Consider the following 17,597-nt stretch of genomic DNA (forward strand, 5'->3'; position numbering starts at 1 on the left):
GAAATCCCGAGACGAGTCTTTTAAGCCTAATTGGACCACGGGTCTCTAATAACAGATTAATTAGGCTTAATAGATTCGGTTCGCGATTTCTCATCCATCTGTGTAATTAGTTTTATAATTAATTTATATTTAATACTCCTAATTAGTGTTGTAAAAAGTGTCGAAAATTTTTGCCCAAAGAAATTTACCAACTAAACGTGCCCTCAATGCATAGTTTCATCGCACAATTTTATAGATAAGCTATCACATTTAATTGTTAATTGGTATTAATGATCAGGTATACCATGTGACCAATAGAAGTTGATGAATGTGTGTTGATGAAACTCAAATGCTCTCAATGGAGTTTCATTCCAGTTTCATGCACTTGGTAACTGTGCACACCAAGTTTCATCCCCATGAAACTCTATTATTCTTTTTCTTCTTAAATTCCACGTCATGTCATCACTTTTGCCTATGTGGCATGTCATTTAATAAGAATGAAACTCATGATACTTGCATTGAGAATGGCCTTAGTAATTACAAGGTGGAGGCGGAGCTAGAGCAAATGATAGAAGGCACGCTTGCATTCAATCATGGAGGTGCAAGTATGGTGAAAATTTAAATACAATCACTATTTTTCATTTTTAAGGCGTATTGGCACCCCTAATTAGTACCGTACTCCCTTCGTCCCCAAATATAAAGCATTCTGGAGTTTTTAGAACAGATTATGGCTACATAGAAAAAACTCTTCTACCCCTAATTATTAAATATTGGAGCTCTATTTGGATAACTAAATATGTGTTAATTAAAATAGTATACCCTTTCCCATGCACCTCCTCCTACATGGCTGCATGCACATGTTTCTGTGGAAAAAGAGATGAAAATAATGCACAATTAAAATGGTTAGGTTTACTCTCAATTTAAAATATCTTACATTTGAGTACAAATTTCAAACTCTAGAATGTCCTATATTTCAGGATCGAGGGAGTATGTAGCTTCGTCCCTTTCAAAATGCGAACAACTGAACTATAGCAGTATTCCAGTTTGCCATTGCGTATATTTGTTCGCGTAATAGTTAACACCGTGTTCGGCAAGCTGGAGCTGGAGGCTGGAGCTGGAGTGATGTGAGAGAAAAATACTATTACATGGCTGGTGGTTGGAGGCTGGAGCTGGAGTGATGTGAGAAAAATACTGTAGGGGCTGGAGTCTGGAGAGCAGCCGAACGCAGTGAAAGTTGACCACAGCAGCAGGTGATCGGAGAGACCATCTCTACCAACGATTTTGCGCCCTGCTGCTGCTTGTGTGCCATCCATGGCGAGAGAGACAGAGAGACCCACAACGAGTACAGATGCCACGTCGCACGCGGTGCCGAAAGCGTTATGCTCCGCTGCCGAGGCGCACGGTGGCGAGGTCGCAGCGCGCTGGCGCGAACCCGACGCGGCCGTTCTGGAGGTCGTACTCCACCCACACGTTCTGCTGGTGGTGGTGCCCGATCACGTACGCCGACATGCCCGCCATGTCCGAGCTCCCGAACGTCAGGCACCGGGGATGTCTCCAGTGCTCCCAGCCCATGAGGTGCTCCCATGCTCCCATTAAAAAAATACAAAGAAAAAGTTCTTGGTAAATTCAAAAAAAAATATGTGTGGATACATGATTACAGGTTCTACATTGTTGCAAAATTCCAAGTCCAACGAACTTTTGTGTAAAGAGTAACAAAAAAGACAAAATCAGCATGTTGTTAGCGGGCATGATAAACAGTAAAAACGGACCCGTTTACATGCTGATTTTGTCTTGTTCCTTGCTCCGTGCACAAATATTCATTGGATCTGAAATTTTGCAACAATGTAGAGAATTGAATCATCTATCCACATATATTTTTGGTTGAATTTACCGTGCACTTTTCCTTTGCATTTTTTTGTGGGAGCATGGGAGTACCTATGGGTGCGGGAGCACCGGAGACGTTCTCGTCAGGCACCACACCGCCTCGGCGCCGCCCTCCCCGCGCCGCTCCCCGGGCACCCTGTACAGGAGCCTTTCCCCGGCGACCGCCACCTCCGCGCCGCGCAGGACGAGGCCCACCTCCGGGAGCCGCTGGCGCGCCGCGGCCACCCGGGCCTCTGGCGCGCGGAAGCACGCGTCGAACGCGCCCTGGAACACGAAGCCCGGCTCGCCGAGCGGGGCGAGGAGCGCGCGCGTCCGGTTCGCGAACTCGGCCTTGAGCGCCGCGTAGGCGTCGGCGAGGAGGAACGTGAACTGCGTGCCCGAGTCCACCATGGTCTGCCCCGCGCCCGTGTGGTCCGGCGCGAGCACGGATTTGGGGATGGGCAGCAGCGCGGCGCCCACGCGGATGCCTTCCAGCTGCACGGAGTAGGCCACGCGGTCGAAGTACGGCAGCGGCTGCGGGATCTCGATGAGCGGCGTGTAGTTCAGCGGCGGCGCCAGGGCGAGGCCGTCGCCGCCGATGACGAGGAGGCCGGGCCCGTCGCCCGGGGCGATGCAGTAGGCGAACCGGCGGGTGTTCGTCTGCGTCACGAAGGACAGGCTACCCCGGTTCATGCCGAGGAGGCCCGTGGCGGCCTCCGAGGAGTCGGTGCCGTTGCTGCCGCCGCCGCCCGTGGCGGAGTAGTAGGAGGTGATGCAGCCGAAGAGCGCGGGCACGGGCGGGGCGCCGCCGAGGAGGAACGTGTCGGCGGCCAGGACGCCGTCGGCGGACGAGGCGTCCGCGTAGGAGAGTGAGACGCGGCAGGAGTCGGACGGCGGCGCGGCGCAGAACGGCTGGACGGGGAGGTCGCGCCCGCGCCACTGGCACTCCGGCGACCGGCAGCGGACCGCGGCGTACGTGGACGAAGCCGGCGCGTCGAACGCCTCCGCGCCTGTCCCGTTGCAGAGCAGCCAGGAGAGCTCGCTGCCGGTGTCGAGCACCATCGTGACGTTCTGCGGCGGCGTGCCCACGGCCACCGACACGGTCAGGCTCACGTCGTGGCGGAACCGGAGCTTGTTCGCCGGCGCCTGCGGCGCAAGCGACGCCGCCTGCACCCGCAGCGGAAGCAGCACTCCACCTCCGAACCGAGCCTCCCCGTCCGCCGCCGCTGAGTGGGCGAGGAGAAAGAGGCAGAGGAGGAGGATTCGCGGCATGGCATGCGGTCACTCTCCGTTTCTACTCTCCCACCGTTCAGCGTATCGGCAGCGTGTCCGCGTCAGGTTGCATCCCCTCCCGCCCTCGCTTCTCCACAGGCTCGACCCTCCTCTTCTTCACCGATCCCCCTGAGCGGCCGGCGACGTCACCAGTGCGCGTACTCACTGCACTGGCTCATTGCTCGGAAACGAGTTGGCCGTCCGGGCAGGTGGCGCTGCTGGTGCTCAGAGACAAAGCCACAAGCTTCAGCGGCCGAGGATCCTCGGACGAGGCGAGTTGCTTTCAGCGCAGCTGCCTCGGCAGCGATCTCTTGTCAGATTTGCCAAAGAGACCTGACCAGGCATTGGCGTTGGGTGCAGCGCGCCATTTCATCGTGCCTGCGGTTGAGAAACCCGTGGCCGACAGCTGTGGTGTCTGGAGACCTGCCAATCAAAATGCAACCGCACCCACAAGCCCCTCATCTTCTTGCGCGGCTGCGCTTCCTTTCCTTCCCTCGTTCCGTTGCCGTCAAAATCTACCTGGGAATCTCGGATTCGGGGAAGCCCATCCCTCGTTCATCGTACAGGTTTTTCACGGCGGCCATGGCGCTGCCTCTGCCGACGCCCGACGGTGACGAGTGGCTCCCAGGACAGGGCGGCACATTCCGATACGTCAAGGGAAAGCAACGGGCACCGCGGTACGCACAGTGCCATCCAGTACGCTCGCGTAGCAAAGGGTTGGTTGTTCATGCTTCATGCATCAGAGATACGTGGCTCGCACTCAGTCAAAACGCTGCCATGATCGCCAGAATCTACACACGTACACGAGACGTCGAGCAGGAGAGCCTCGTCGTATCCAGTTCTGTTTTCACAAATGATTAGCTGCAGCCGCTGCAGACATGTGTTGGCCCGACACGGATGGCCACCCGGCTTCTTTTCAAATGGAAGCGATCATGATGCACACACATGGCACACCAATCATGCGCAACTGAAGGCTGGTGCCAGACTGCCGGGGCGAATAACATGGATCTGCAGGCGCAGGAACGCTTGTATCCTGCGTGCTCGCGCGCATTCTTTACGCCCTGGTTGGTCAATCCTGCAGCGTTGTCCGGAGACAACCACACAATGGAGTACTCAGATCTTGGAACCAACAAAGTGGAGTAGGCTTTCAGAAAACATGGCGCCTCACACCAAAGCGTTGAAAGGACGCTGCAGGACCATTCCCTCTGAAGCAACCATTATAGTGCAGGCCACTGGAAGGTGTGCGCTAGCTACATTATGCGTGTTAACAGCCGTCGAGTTTCTGAGAGAAGCACTGGGGATGATCCCGCAGTTTCACAATCACACCCAACTTCTGCCGTGCTGCCGAGAAACTGAGTTCGTCGCACAGAAACATGGAAGTGGACGAAGGTTCATATCTTGCGTTGCCAAAAACATTCTCTGTATCGCACGAAGGTACGCAGAACACCCACATCGTCCAGCACTTCCTGCGGCACAGAATTGGCACATAGACGAAAAGTTAGCAACCTTTCCCAAGGCGTCTTAAAAGGTCAGGAATGGGCATAAAGCATCGCACAGTGAGCAGTTTAGGGCGCTCGTTCGGCAGCAATCCTTTTCGTCCAGCACTCACAGTGATGCCCAGAATGCCGAAAGCCCTCCAGGACCAGGTCACCAGGTCCACCACCAACAGATTCCAGTGCACTGCACTGACCCATCCTGCCAAACACTTCCCTGATTGATATTAATCCAACCTCAAGCTCAGGTACCTAACAGAAGGTGCTTACCTTAAACCGAGTGAAGATAAGCACCCATTATTAGCAGACTAAATGGTCTGAAATGGGTCCAGTCCTGCTTGACCTGACAGCTGCCATCCAATCTTTGTCACGAACGGACCAAATACTTGACCATCACCATGGTCTATGCTGCATGCATGCAAAGGTTGCACAGACAGGCTGCTGAATCAACCTACATTCATGGATGTTGATTGCTCAACAACCAAGACAACACATTCATCTTGACACACATAACAAAACTGCTCAGCAAGGGTGTAACTGAATTTGCCATGAAATGTTAATGAACTCACAATTCAATAATGATGCATAAGCCAAATCTGGCAGGGTTGTCTTCCTACCGACCCATGCCCCCACATTCCCAGTAATGACACAACAAGAAGCAGACCCACACTGTACCTACTGCGGGAGCCTCACAATGACCATCACCGCCGTCAACATGGACCACTGAAATTCTTCATGTCGACCTGCAACCATAAGAAGCATGAAGGGTAATTATCAAGAGAAGATAATTTCCATTAGCAACAGAGAAGCGTAATATAGACCAACACTTCTTCCAAACAATTTAGCTACTAAAGGTAGCAAGACAAAGAACCAGTGTATGAAAGGTTACAAAAATATACATTCACTGGATGACTACTCAGAGGATAGCAGGGAAAGTAACTAGTTAGGATCCATTGTTAGTTACTTATTAGCTAATATATAGAAATCTTATGTAACATATAATGATCAAATAATTGGTGAGGGAGCAGTAAATGGATTTACAGCTATATCAATAATAAGAGTATAATATAATAATATGTGACAGCCCAAACAAGAGGTAAAGGAAAATTACATCAACTAAACACCAACAAGCTTCACTAGCAGGAATTGAATTGTCACATGGACTGAGACCTGAAGAATGAGAATTTGCCCTAACTTTAAAGATATTTGATTCATGTTAGTTTATTTTCCATCTGCGGATAACAGGAATCCTTCCACACATGTTGTTTCAGCATTCATGTAGTAACCAGAAAAGATGTAAATGAAACAGACAACAGAGACATGCAACCACACTATATAGCAGGGTTTTTCTAGGCCAAATGGCACATATGGTTCTCAAGTGAGCAAAGTAAAGATTATGATCTGGATAAATGTATTCATATATCAGAATAAAGGCATAATAAGGCAGCACGAGGTGCTCCAAACAACAAATGAAGCTTTTACGTTTTGAGTTGTGACATATATTGAAACCACAAATGAGGCAAAAGCAATACATATGAAAGATAACCAAAATCCAAATAGAGGAAATCACAACAGCTATGGCAATTAGTCAGTGTGTACAACTCAAATCATCATTGAAAATTCAATCCGTTACTATTTGAAAGGACATGCAGATGAAAATAAGGATCAATTTCACAGTTAGGCCAACCACTATGTACAATCCATATGACTCGCAATTTCGCAAAACACGATGGATAAGAGCTACAAGGATGGACATAGACAGAATGTCTACTACAAGATAGCAGCCCCATCATTTTATTCATATACTAAAAACTGAAAATAAATAGTAGGGGCCTTTACCTCTGCAGCAAAGTGAGCTCCATCTGGATATGTGTTGTATAATTGTATTAAAAAAAATTCATCAAACCATCCATAATTGGACATGTGATAATTTAGTCTGTGTTTTTATACACACAACAATGCTAGATTTAGAAGCTTTTTCAATACACACAACAACGCACCCACACCAGTTAAACACACTGAAAACAATTTAAAACCATCATATAAAGAGTATGGGTAATTGAGGTTTTGTTATTTATCAGATGAAACAAAAGCATTATAACTGCAGTGGGAAACAACCAGGGAAATTGAGTAGAGCTGGCTGGCCATTACTTAGAAACAGGAGCACAGCTAGGCTATGCTTTGACCATTAAGCATTAGCTAGTGCTCTGCCATTGTTATGACTTATGACTAATGTATGATGCACATATTTTTTTTGTGGGTTCAAACATGATGGGGTTTGGCCTGATGCACAAAAGCAACATCGCAAAATTTTTGGATTGTTATATCAATATAAGATAGAGCAAAATGGTAATTCATCCTGATCCAGTATGTACACAAATAGTAGGGATGTAAATACAGAAATTCTCTCTAATCTAACTACAATTTTTCCATGGACTGATTTCCCCAGCATTCATTGCTATTACTTTCTTGAAGTGCTTGTTTGACCTAGTTTGCTTGCCACACTCACTCCAAGATGTTTGCTCATAACCATCTCTCTGTAATAATTCTTAAATGGGACAAAAGAGGGGATAATGCAAGACCTTCATTTACATCAAAAGTCCCAAGAAATTATAATCTGGGTTCCCTTCTTACACTAACCCTAGTTCTTCGGCACTATCAATTGAAAATGAGTTACCAAGGAAAACTGTGCTCAGCCACTACGAGATTGCGACGAACTCGCTTGCCGGCTGCCATGACCGAAGCAGCCAAGCAGATTCCTAAATACACGGCGGATCCGACCTTCACTGCCGTCCACTTGCCCTTCTCCCTCTGGCCATGTCACCCTTCTCGGGCCGACTCCGTTACTGAAGCCCCCATCCAGCTCGGTGTAGACGACCGGGAGCTGCTCTCTGGGCCCGCCGGCAAACCTCCCTACGGCAAATCCACCGCGTGGAAGTCGCCAGATGGTGAGCCCAGCATCCGCCTCAGCATCTGGGGTGGCTGCGGCCGGAAGCTCTTGACGACAAACGGGGCACGAGTTGCGGAGGGATAGCCATGGCAAGATGCAGTCTTGGTGGTAGACATGCTTGCACGGCATCTCCCGCCCGGCGGCGCCGGGCTCAAAGGCCTCCTGGCACACCGCGCAGTGAGCCCCGCTTCCGGAAATCGTCACGGACGGCATGGACTCCACCGCAGCCTTAGACGCCGGCGGCCGCGGCGCCGCCGCCTCCAGACGCGAGAACTGGTCCAGCAGGCGGTGGAAACCGGACCCCATGAGGAGGTGCTGGACGTCGCCGGGCAGCGGCCGCAGCCCGTCGCCCGCGCCGTCGTCGTAGTAGAGCTCGAATCCGGAAAGCGATCCGCCCCGGAGCACGATGACCGGGTTCATCGTCCCGCGCCGGCCGCTACCGCCGCCGCCCCGCGGCGGCGGCTGTGAGAACTGCTCCAGGAAGCCGCCGTCGCACTCCGGGCAGACGACAGTGGCCGGAGACACCCTCACGAAGCGGCTGCAGCGGTAGCACCAGTAGGACACCGGAGACGACTCCATCCCCGCAAACCGAAATCCCCCAGCCCCCGAGCAAAATCGAGCCGGAAAACTTAGACTCACTCCAGCCACAGATCGAAGACGACGGCTGGCCTCAGATCCAAGAAATTTCCGGGGGCGAGGCGCCGAAATCCTCAAATCGAACTCCGCCGGATTCGATTCGGGGGGCTTTCGGCCTTTCGGGGAACGGGGATGAGGACTTGAGGAGGGGGGAGGGGAATTGCGGGGTGGGTGAGTGGGTGGGGCAGTTTTATGTGGGACGGCGTCCGGCGGGGCGGTGACGTCGCTGGTGACGGCGACTGCCCGGGGCGTGGAGGTGGAGCGCGGCGATTGGGAAGGCTCACGCCGTTAGCTAGCGGCCGGGGTGACGTTGACCGTCCAGCCTGCCGGGGAAGGTCAAAGGAGAAGGCCACCGGGCACCGGGATGGATGGCTCGGCGGCGCCCGGGCGGGTTTAGCAAACCGCCGCGTGTGGATGTAAGAAGGGAAGCGGTTTTGACTTGCGCGGTAAAAGGAGACAGGTTTAAAATTCATTGCGGTTTTGGTTTGACGCTGGCCACCAGTTTGGAAACAGTACTACAGCAGGCCGATATGAACTTGCAGAATATAAATAAATCGGTTAAACTTGTTGATCGCAACCCATCTAAACATGGCACAAACAGAAAGGATGAACACTGTCATTGCACTACTGAATTTTCTTCGCTTGTGAATTTACTAGTAGTTCAAAAAAAATGGCGCACATGCGTTCTCGCTCTTTCATTTTCTCAACACTTTCCAAAAATTCGTTTCTGACTTTTCAAATATAATGTTGCACAAATATTTTACTTTTGGCTTTTGTTGAGACTATTCCCGGCTTTGCGAATGGTCGCCATTCTTCCAACAACTTCACTTTCAGTCACTTTCGAATCACCACTAGATGATCATCGGTGAATACAGAGGTCAAAGGTCTCCTGCCGTTACCACCTCAATTCCTTTCTTAATTACAGCGCTTGCGCTTTTGCCTGGTTAATAAAACAATAACCGCAGAAAAATTGACCTTCACGTGTGCCTACATGTACAAGCACAAAATAGCCAGATGCCAAAAGTCGTTAAAGTTTGACATGTATGTCAGGGGAGTAGATCAGATCTACAGAACCAACAAAGAAACTTCATAAGCTGTCATGCTCAATCAGACACGCTACATGACTCCTTGTCTGCTGAGGAATGAAAGGGAGCTGACGAGAAACTTCCTCCCCATCCCTTGTGGTCTATGATCAGAGCAGTTCAACACCAACAAATAAAATCACACACAGGCATTGTCTTAAATATATATAGATGACTTGATTTTAATTTCGAAAAGAATGATATCACCTTAGCTTAAGAAATAAATGGTTCTGCGAAAAAAAAGGTTAACAAATAAATGGTATAAGACATCGTTGAAGAGTCTCAAGAGTTTTTTTTTTTTTTGCAAAGATGAAACCTGCATAGTTGTCCTGTACGGTACACAACATATCCATCGCCAATCACCATGCAAGGCAACCCCTTTCCAGGCTATGCCGAGGCTGCAAATGTACATAATCCAGCACAGGCAGCTAGTTCATGACTATCTTCGTTTCACAGGTCTCACAACTCACTTGGCACATTTCACAAAGGAACGGCCAAGTTATTTTGCTCTTCTAGAAGAATATTGAATATAAAAATATAGATGTAGCTTCTGTTTACAAGACACCTCTAAAAAAGTCAATGCCTAACCAGTCCAAATCCAACCTACTTCAACATATAAGCAACAACAAACTATAAGACTTCAGCTTCAAAGTTATTGGTGTGTAATTCAACAATTCAGGCGGATTTGACGCTTCATCTTAAATTCAACCAAAGCGGCACACGGTTCGAGGAAATTTTAAAGAGCAAATCACATACTGCTCATTCACCCCAACACTGCTAACAAAACTAGCACTTTTTGGCATGAAAAGAATCATATCTGGAGACCCCAGAAAACTCAAACTCATCAAAACATGTCAGTAATTCTGGGTTCAGATTGAAGTGCGACATGTTGCCCAACAATTTAAGCGAGATATAGAATTTGTGAAGCATCTGTGGTACAATAAATTTTACTCACAACCTGAATAAATGGGAAAATTTGGGGCTAATTTGAACAGGGCAAACAAAAGCAAGGAGCTAATCAATCTTCATAATGGCATAAAATCTGATAAAAAGCACCTGTTGAAGACTGATCTGCATCTGAAGAGCATAGTTAGCGCACGCAGCACACATAACCTGTATGAAAGTAAATGCAATGGACAGAGGAGTCAAGACTTTCTTAAGTATGCAGTATAACCAAAATATGGTAGATATATATTCCCTCCATTCCAAACTAGTTTTCGCTTCTCTAGGTATATAAATTTTACTATGCACCTAGACATACGCTATTACATAGTAAAATTTATGTATTCTGAAATACCAAAACGATCTAAATTTGGAACAGAGGAAGTTGTATGGTCAGGGTTCAGACGAGGAACTGAAACATTGACACCGTCGGCCATCATAGAGGGATTTGGTTCACTGACGAAGGGTGGAGCCAACGACTATTCATTAAAAGTCTAAGAAAAATTATTGGCTCAACAGTTCGATATGCAAGGCATAAAAACTTGTAATTTTTTTTTGTTTATCTCCCTATATAGTGGAAGACAAAGAAAAAATGAGAAAAGAAAACGCAAAAAAAAGGCAAGCGTTCATGTAGGAAGTACAGCTAACATTTCTGTTTGGCTAAAGATTTGACCTAAGAGTAAACTGCATAAATAGTCTCATTTAAGTACAAATGTAAATGTCTGATTTAAACCTCCGACGTGGGTGCAGTTTGTCAATTGAACTTGAGAATCTGTCATTTAGGCCACATATATTGTTGTGTGTTCTAGGTCTGAATTCTATAGTCTCACACTTTAACAAATTAGTTGTAGGGTAATTTGGTTTAGCATGGTTCTGAAGCTGAACTGATGACATCTAACCTAAAGTGCAAAAGGAAGCAAAACCTCAAGTGAAACTAAATGTGCAATGTTGCCTACACTGTCACTGCTACTACAAGAAGCTAAGGCGGAAGAGAAGAACAAGTGCTCACATTGGGGTGGCCAGACAAACCAGAGGCAGAAATCAATAATTTCTTCTCTTCTTCCTGGACTTGGCCCTCTTCTTCCTGGCCTCCTCTTTCTGCCTCTCGGCCTCCTCCTTCTCAAACTTCTCCTTTTCCCTCTTCTGCAAGAAGTCCTGCACCGACAGGTAGATCACCTGCATTGCACAAAGAAACGAGAGCCAGCCAAAAACACAGGCTGGCGAGATCAGCACCGACCATCCAACACCACACCGGGTCGCAACACGACCAATATTTCGCCACTCGAGGAGCCCCAGGCACGCACCCCGAGGGTGAGGAGGGAGAGGCCGACGAACGCGAGCGTGAGCAGCGCGGACACCACCGTGGCGGTGACGCTGTCGTCGTCGGCCGCGACCCTCATCGCGGCCTCCGCCTCCTCCAGAGGCAACTCGGCGTCGCCGGCCACGGCGGCAGCAGCCTGGGCCTGGCGCCCGCGCCGCAGCCGCAACCTCGCGAGGCGCAGGGGCCTCGGAGCCCCTCCCCCTCCTCCCTCCACATTCCTCGCAGCGCGCCTCAGCAGGAGAGGCCTCCGCGGCGCGAGGGGCAGCACGGAGAGCGAGCTCGCTGCCGCCATTATCCCGTCCCTCGCGCCCGTCGAAGCGAATGAACGGTCGAAACGAACGGCCGAAAGAGAGAGGGAAGAAAGAAAGGCCTGGGCCGTATCAGAAAAAACTAGGCCTCGGCCAAGCCCAACACGGGCTGTTCTGACCCACTAAGCTTCCGCGCATGGGCCCGAACAGCCGAGTAAATTCCAGAGAGATCCGTCCCTATCCCCAACCTTCCCCCAACACCGTCGTGACGTGACCGCATTCGGCGTCTGTTTGGCGTTTTGGCCCCGAGTCGTCATCGCAGTCTGATCTATCCAGAACTGGAAATATCTCGCATCGCCGCGAACGAACGCACGCGACACGAGGGAGACGCACGCACGCACATCACCGGCTCCGGGAACCGCAGGGAGCAACCGCAGCGGACGCGCGGTGGTTTTTGGTTTCGCCGGCAGCGCCGTGGGATCAGGGAGGATAGGAAGAGGAGGACGGGGATGGCTGGGGATCGACTGAGCTGGGCGGGGCTGCTGAAATGGAGCCTCTCCTACGTCGACGGGGCGGGGCCGTCCCGCGCCATCAGGTAAGGGGGACGTTCGGTTGATGGTGGGAAGGAGGCGGGGTGTGTCCGTTGCTTCTTCTGGTTGTGGGTGGCTGAAGCGCGTGTTGGTTTTCGGTGGCGCCGGTCGGCAGCGAGGAGGAACGGCGGTGGCTGGCGGAGGCGGTGGAGCGGCACATGATGGTGGACGTGGTGAGCCGGATGCGGGAGATCGCGCTGCTCATGAGCGCGCCGCACGCCGTCCTGGAGGCGCAGGGCATCACCCACGACGACATCGAAGGTACGAGCGCCAATTCCCAGTTGATGGGATTCGCTTAGCACATATGCTAGTATAGGTTTTTAGGATTACAAGTGTCCATTTGAGCGGTCAAATTCTAGTTTGGTTGATGAGTTTCAGTTATGGGTTATGGATATGGAATCGGGCATTCGGGCGAGCCATTTTTCTTTAGGTAGCTTATTGATTGGAATAATAGGGGTATTTCTCACTTATGAGCAACTCCAGCAGGCCCTCTAAACAGCCCCCTATCCCAAGTTTAGAGGGCTAAACCAAAAAACTGCACTCCAGCAGACCCTCTACTTCACCCTCTATTTTGGGGAGGCCTCCAAAATTCCTCCTCCATCCTCCATTCCTAGGGGGTCTCTAGGGAGCCCTCTATTATATATTGGAATTGAGGGCTATTACTGGAGTTGAAACAAATTTAGAAGCCCCTAAAAAATAGAGGCAGCCCCCATTTAACATTTAGAGGGTCCGATTTAGGGGTTATTGCTGGAGATGCTCTGATTACAGGCCTCTCCGCTCAAATTTAGAAGCCCCTAAAAAATAGAGGCAGCCCCCATTTAACATTGGAGCTAAACTTCGAATCCTAAATTGGAGCTCAGTATAACGAATAGACGATTCTACTTTAGGGAATGATCCTCCCTCTCGAAAGGGAAAAGAGTTTACTATGTCATTATGTTGTTCCTCTAATGTTGAATATTCTGTGTGGTTCGAGATATCAAATACCACTGCTATTCCCAATTTCACCTTTTTCTTGGTTGGTAGAAGATATATTCCAATTTCACTTTCCGTCGTACTTCTAATCTTCGTACTTGATATAGGTCTGATTGTTTGAACAATTGGTATCTATCTGAGGGTTGTAGGCACGTTTCAACAGAAATGACGATTTAGTATGTGATGGTGTCCTCATACCTGATTGGTACTAATCCACGTGCTTTGAAAATTGCAGGTTTGCTGAGTGAGCTGGAGGTTCATGTTGAATCTATCGACATGGCAAATGGTATGCTCCATGTTCATGTTTAATTTTTCCCATGTCTTGTTATCAATTAAGTAAGTAAACTTTGCAGAATTACATGTTGGGTATCTTATTTTGCCATCAACTTCTTGTTTATAATCTTAGTATGACCCCCACCCTAGCCCAAATATGGCTCCGATTGTGGCATATAACATGGTACCTCCTTCGTGAGATTTTTGAGTGTCCTTGATGTGGATGGCTCATTGGGACCACATCTTTGCACAATATTCTACCCAAAATTTACCCTAAAATCCTCAGGAACTCCATTAGAACTCCAATAGCGTCAGTTGGTAATTGCTGCATGTATAAAGGTTTATGAATGTTGCACTTATACATACATGAACTCAACTTTATTTGCTTTTAAGTGAATCTACAATTCCATCTGTAGGAGACCATGGTAGCACTTGGAGGCATGCATTACTGGTGTCAAACTGAATGCATTCACATCATTGGATGATTCAATGGCATTAGTAGTTTCTGTTGAGGTGGCTAAACAAATGGATGGAGGCAACTATAGTGGTTTGTTGGCAATAGAATATTGCAGTTCAGGTGAATTCTCAGCTTCCCCTTTCAATATGCTGCCATACAAATTTTCAAGGGGAGCTGATCCATTAGAAAAAAAAAATTGACTTTGTGATGAACTGACTGTTTGCAATGAAGCAATAATATCCATTGATCTAATTGAAAATATTAATTTACAATAATTTTTTGCTAATTTTTTGTTATTTGAATTACTTATTTTATTTTTCCCTCTCTGCTGTGTTCTAGACTTGCACTCTGTTGGTGGATTGGTTCCAGTTATCAAGTACCTTAGAAATTCTAATGCCCGTATCCGAGCAAAAGCAGCTGATGTGGTGACAACAGTTGTTCAGAACAATCCAACCAGCCAGCAGTTGGTCATGGAAGCTAGTGGTTTTGAGCCCCTCTTGTCCAATTTCAGATCAGATCCTGACCTTACTGCTCGCACAAAGGCTCTTGGTGCACTATCTTGTAAGTATTTTGTCCACGTTTTTAGATGGTAAGGGTATATTATTATCGTAAATTTCCTTGTCTGATGGTGTCTGTTATTTAATATCAGCATTGATACGAAACAACAGACCAGGAGTTGCTGCATTTCGTTTAGCCAACGGATATATAGGACTGAGGGATGCATTGAATTCAGAGAGTGCAAGGTTTCAGAGGTAACATAATCGATCTGATTCTGCGTGATTTTTTTTCAGCAAATGCCTTGCCAACATGCTCTTTGAGTAAGATGTTTGTTCTTTTTTTTTGCAGGAAAGCATTGAGTCTGATTCATTATCTGCTCAGCGAAAGCCATTCAGATTGCTCAGTATTTGCACAATTAGGTTTCCCCCACCTAATGATGTGTTTGGCATCCAGCGATGACTCTGGTGTTAGAGAAGCAGCATTAGGGGGCTTGCTTGAGCTTGCAAGGGACACAACACTGGGGAATAGGAGTCTACTAGCAGAGCATGACAGATTACGATGGCTTCTCCGGAGACGCATGGAAAGCATAAGGACGATGACTCCTGAAGATCTGGATGCTGCACGGGAAGAGAGGCAGCTTGTTGACTCATTGTGGATCGCATGTTACAATGAACCGTCCATGCTCCGGAATGAAGGGCTCCTTGTTCTGCCTGGGGAGGAATCTTTCGAGCAACCTCCTGATGTGGCTGGTAGATTCTTCGAGCCAATGCGCCAAGCTTCTGCTAGGAGGGCACCCCCTGTTGAGAGATCAGAATCAGGAGATGAAACTGGGGGTGGGATGGTTTTGCTTTTGGGTCCAGCTCCAAATGGTGGATCAAACTCCCATAGTCATTGATCGTTCCGGAGGGCAGACCATGCATGAGAGAGGAAGCTGGGATCATGCTACTTCGTTGTACTTGAAGTAAATAGCATCCAGTTCCAAAATTACCTTGGTGTTGCTATGTATGTACAGTAACTCCCTGTTACGCTGTACTTCAGTGGTTATAAATAAATATGTTGTGTCTAAATGTTGAGTAAATACTGTGAATAATAACATTTCTGCTAATTACAGTAGTCTGCATAGCATGTTCTTTTTCTAATAGTCACGGTAACGGTACCATCCAATACAGTCATGTATTACTGTAGGAAGGGGGTAGATAGAGGTTAACCTAAACCCTCCTGCGCATTTGCTTCTGAGGAACCGCGAAGCCATGGTCAACCTGAAGTGAATCTATGATCAATCAATTCTGCTATTTTCTGATGTCAGACGAATGATATCGCCCTCGCTTATGGAGACTCCAGCCAGCTGCAGCCGTCGAGCTTCTTCATGCGCCTTCTCTTAGCCAACCTCTTCATCTTCAGCACATCATCCTGTCTGCCTGCGCTCACCAGCGCGTCCGAGAACAGCAGGCAATTAGCTGCATTAGCCGGTTCGACGGTCAGTAGGCGGGACGCTGCCAGCTCGGCAAGCTTGACGTTGCCATGGCTCCGGCATGCTCCCAGCAGCGCCCCCCAGACAAAGCAGTCAGGCTCCAAGGGCATGGCTTTGATGAAATCGTACGCCTCGGCGAGCATCCCCGCTCGGCCAAGCAGATGCACCATGCAGGCGTAGTGCTCCAGCCTCGGCTCGACGCCGTGCTCTTCCTTCATGGCGCGGTACAGGCCCTTCCCAAGCTCCACCATGCCACAATAGCTGCAAGCCGTTAGAACTGCGGTGAACGTCAGGTGGCCCGGCCTTGCTCCGTCGCCCAGCATCCGGTGGAAGAGGCTGATGGCTTCTTGGCAGTGGCCGGAATTCGCCAGGCCGAAGATCATGGAGGTCCATGTCACCGTGCTTCTCTCCACCATCTTGTCGAACAGCCGGTGCGCTTCGAACACGAGCCCGCACTTCGCGTACATGTCGACCAGAGCACTGCTTACTGTAAGGTCCTGCTCGACGCCGGTCACGACGGCGTAGGCGTGGACTTCCTTACCACGCTTCACGTCAGCGACATTGGCGAAGGCAGGCAGGATGCTGGCAATCGTGGCCGAGCTTGGCAGGACGCGGGTGCCGGCGGCCACCATTCTCCGGAACAGTGTGCGCGCCCTGTCGTAGTGAAAGTTCAGCACCGACCCGGAGACAAGAGATGTCCAGGTGACCACGTCCGGCAGGAACCCGTCATCTTGCATGGCGCGGACCAAGTCCTCGGCCATCTGGTCGTCGCCGGCCAGAGCGAAACCGGACACGACGGCATTCCATGTGACCAGGTCGGGGCGCAGGCCCTGGCCCCGCATCTTGATGGCCAGCGTGAGCGCGCGCTCCGGGAGGCCGTGGCGCGCGTAGCCCGCGAGCAGCGCGTTCCAGGCGACGAGGTCGTGACTGCGGAGCATTTCGTCGAACACCCTGCGGGCGCTGGCGACGAGGCCGCACTTAGCGTACATGTCGAGGAGCGCTGTGGCGGCGACGGCGTCGAAGGCGAGGGACGGGAACCGGGTGAGGACGAGCGCGTGGATGAGCCGGCCGGCGGAGGCGTCCCCGAGGCGCGCGCAGGCGCGGAGCGCCGTGGGGACGGCCGCGGGGTGCGGGTCCGCCGCACCGCGGTCGCCGGGTCGGAGGCGGGTGAAGAAGAGGTGGAGGACGCGGCCGTGGTGGCCTTGCCGGGAAGCACTCGTCAGCTGCTTCATCCATGGGCTGTTGGATGTTGCACCTGCGCACATGAGCTCTATGCCCGTTCGCGTTCATCCATGGAACTCGAACGGGAAACTGCAAGCCGATCTTAAGTTACGTTCCTCTTGCGAATGGTACCAGGATTAGCGGTGTCAATTAGTAATTCGTAGGTGCACCTCCAACTTTTTTAATTCAATTTTTTTACTTCAAAATTTTGTACTAGCCCTTCAAAATCGAATTTTATTTTAAACAATCTATAAAAATCGAAAATAATTGTAAATTTTTCTCACCTAAATCAGGCTCACCGTACTTCTTACGCCGGACCCGTGTGTCAG

General features: G+C 49.7%; 5 protein-coding genes across 6 annotated transcripts; 1 reads left to right on the forward strand and 4 right to left on the reverse strand.

Annotated features, from left to right (window-relative positions):
* Nucleotides 1-863: 863 nt before the first annotated feature.
* Nucleotides 864-3,546, reverse strand: LOC120687569 (aspartic proteinase PCS1-like). Its single transcript, XM_039969583.1, has 2 exons — nt 1,915-3,546; nt 864-1,805 (listed from the first exon to the last, which is right to left on the reverse strand). The coding sequence occupies exon 1, from the start codon at nt 3,112-3,114 to the stop codon at nt 1,915-1,917; it is 1,200 nt and encodes a 399-aa protein (XP_039825517.1). The 5' UTR covers nt 3,115-3,546; the 3' UTR covers nt 864-1,805.
* Nucleotides 3,547-6,909: 3,363 nt separating this feature from the next.
* Nucleotides 6,910-8,362, reverse strand: LOC120687572 (E3 ubiquitin-protein ligase RDUF2-like). The gene has a single exon (XM_039969586.1). The coding sequence runs from the start codon at nt 8,134-8,136 to the stop codon at nt 7,300-7,302; it is 837 nt and encodes a 278-aa protein (XP_039825520.1). The 5' UTR covers nt 8,137-8,362; the 3' UTR covers nt 6,910-7,299.
* Nucleotides 8,363-10,077: 1,715 nt separating this feature from the next.
* LOC120687573 lies at nt 10,078-11,897 on the reverse strand. Its single transcript, XM_039969588.1, has 3 exons — nt 11,522-11,897; nt 11,227-11,393; nt 10,078-10,388 (listed from the first exon to the last, which is right to left on the reverse strand). The coding sequence occupies exons 1-2, from the start codon at nt 11,828-11,830 to the stop codon at nt 11,259-11,261; spliced, it is 444 nt and encodes a 147-aa protein (XP_039825522.1). The 5' UTR covers nt 11,831-11,897; the 3' UTR covers nt 10,078-10,388; nt 11,227-11,258.
* Nucleotides 11,898-12,106: 209 nt separating this feature from the next.
* On the forward strand, nt 12,107-15,654 carry LOC120687571. Of its 2 annotated transcripts, none has more exons than XM_039969584.1 (6): nt 12,107-12,381; nt 12,492-12,637; nt 13,584-13,634; nt 14,418-14,639; nt 14,728-14,830; nt 14,925-15,654. In XM_039969584.1, the coding sequence occupies exons 1-6, from the start codon at nt 12,296-12,298 to the stop codon at nt 15,469-15,471; spliced, it is 1,155 nt and encodes a 384-aa protein (XP_039825518.1). In that variant the 5' UTR covers nt 12,107-12,295; the 3' UTR covers nt 15,472-15,654. The 2 variants fall into 2 exon arrangements, with proteins under 2 accessions (XP_039825518.1, XP_039825519.1); XM_039969585.1 differs by lacking the exon at nt 12,107-12,381 and adding an exon at nt 14,038-14,198.
* Nucleotides 15,646-17,389, reverse strand: LOC120687568 (pentatricopeptide repeat-containing protein At5g59600-like). The gene has a single exon (XM_039969582.1). The coding sequence runs from the start codon at nt 17,310-17,312 to the stop codon at nt 15,903-15,905; it is 1,410 nt and encodes a 469-aa protein (XP_039825516.1). The 5' UTR covers nt 17,313-17,389; the 3' UTR covers nt 15,646-15,902.
* Nucleotides 17,390-17,597: the final 208 nt, after the last annotated feature.

The sequence above is a fragment of the Panicum virgatum genome, chromosome 9N (genome assembly GCF_016808335.1).
Source record: "Panicum virgatum strain AP13 chromosome 9N, P.virgatum_v5, whole genome shotgun sequence".
Lineage (NCBI taxonomy): Eukaryota > Viridiplantae > Streptophyta > Magnoliopsida > Poales > Poaceae > Panicum > Panicum virgatum.

Bases quoted from the DNA above. Each gene is read 5' to 3' on its own strand.
- LOC120687568 (XM_039969582.1), bottom strand. From the start codon at position 17,312: ATGTGCGCAGGTGCAACATCCAACAGCCCATGGATGAAGCAGCTGACG.
- LOC120687569 (XM_039969583.1), bottom strand. From the start codon at position 3,114: ATGCCGCGAATCCTCCTCCTCTGCCTCTTTCTCCTCGCCCACTCAGCG.
- LOC120687572 (XM_039969586.1), bottom strand. From the start codon at position 8,136: ATGGAGTCGTCTCCGGTGTCCTACTGGTGCTACCGCTGCAGCCGCTTC.
- LOC120687573 (XM_039969588.1), bottom strand. From the start codon at position 11,830: ATGGCGGCAGCGAGCTCGCTCTCCGTGCTGCCCCTCGCGCCGCGGAGG. The intron at 11,394-11,521 runs GTGCGTGCCTGG...TGTGCAATGCAG, and splicing joins TCTCCCTCCTCACCCTCGGG to GTGATCTACCTGTCGGTGCA.
- LOC120687571 (XM_039969584.1), top strand. From the start codon at position 12,296: ATGGCTGGGGATCGACTGAGCTGGGCGGGGCTGCTGAAATGGAGCCTC. The intron at 12,382-12,491 runs GTAAGGGGGACG...GCCGGTCGGCAG, and splicing joins GGGCCGTCCCGCGCCATCAG to CGAGGAGGAACGGCGGTGGC. The intron at 13,635-14,417 runs GTATGCTCCATG...GCTGTGTTCTAG, and splicing joins ATCTATCGACATGGCAAATG to ACTTGCACTCTGTTGGTGGA.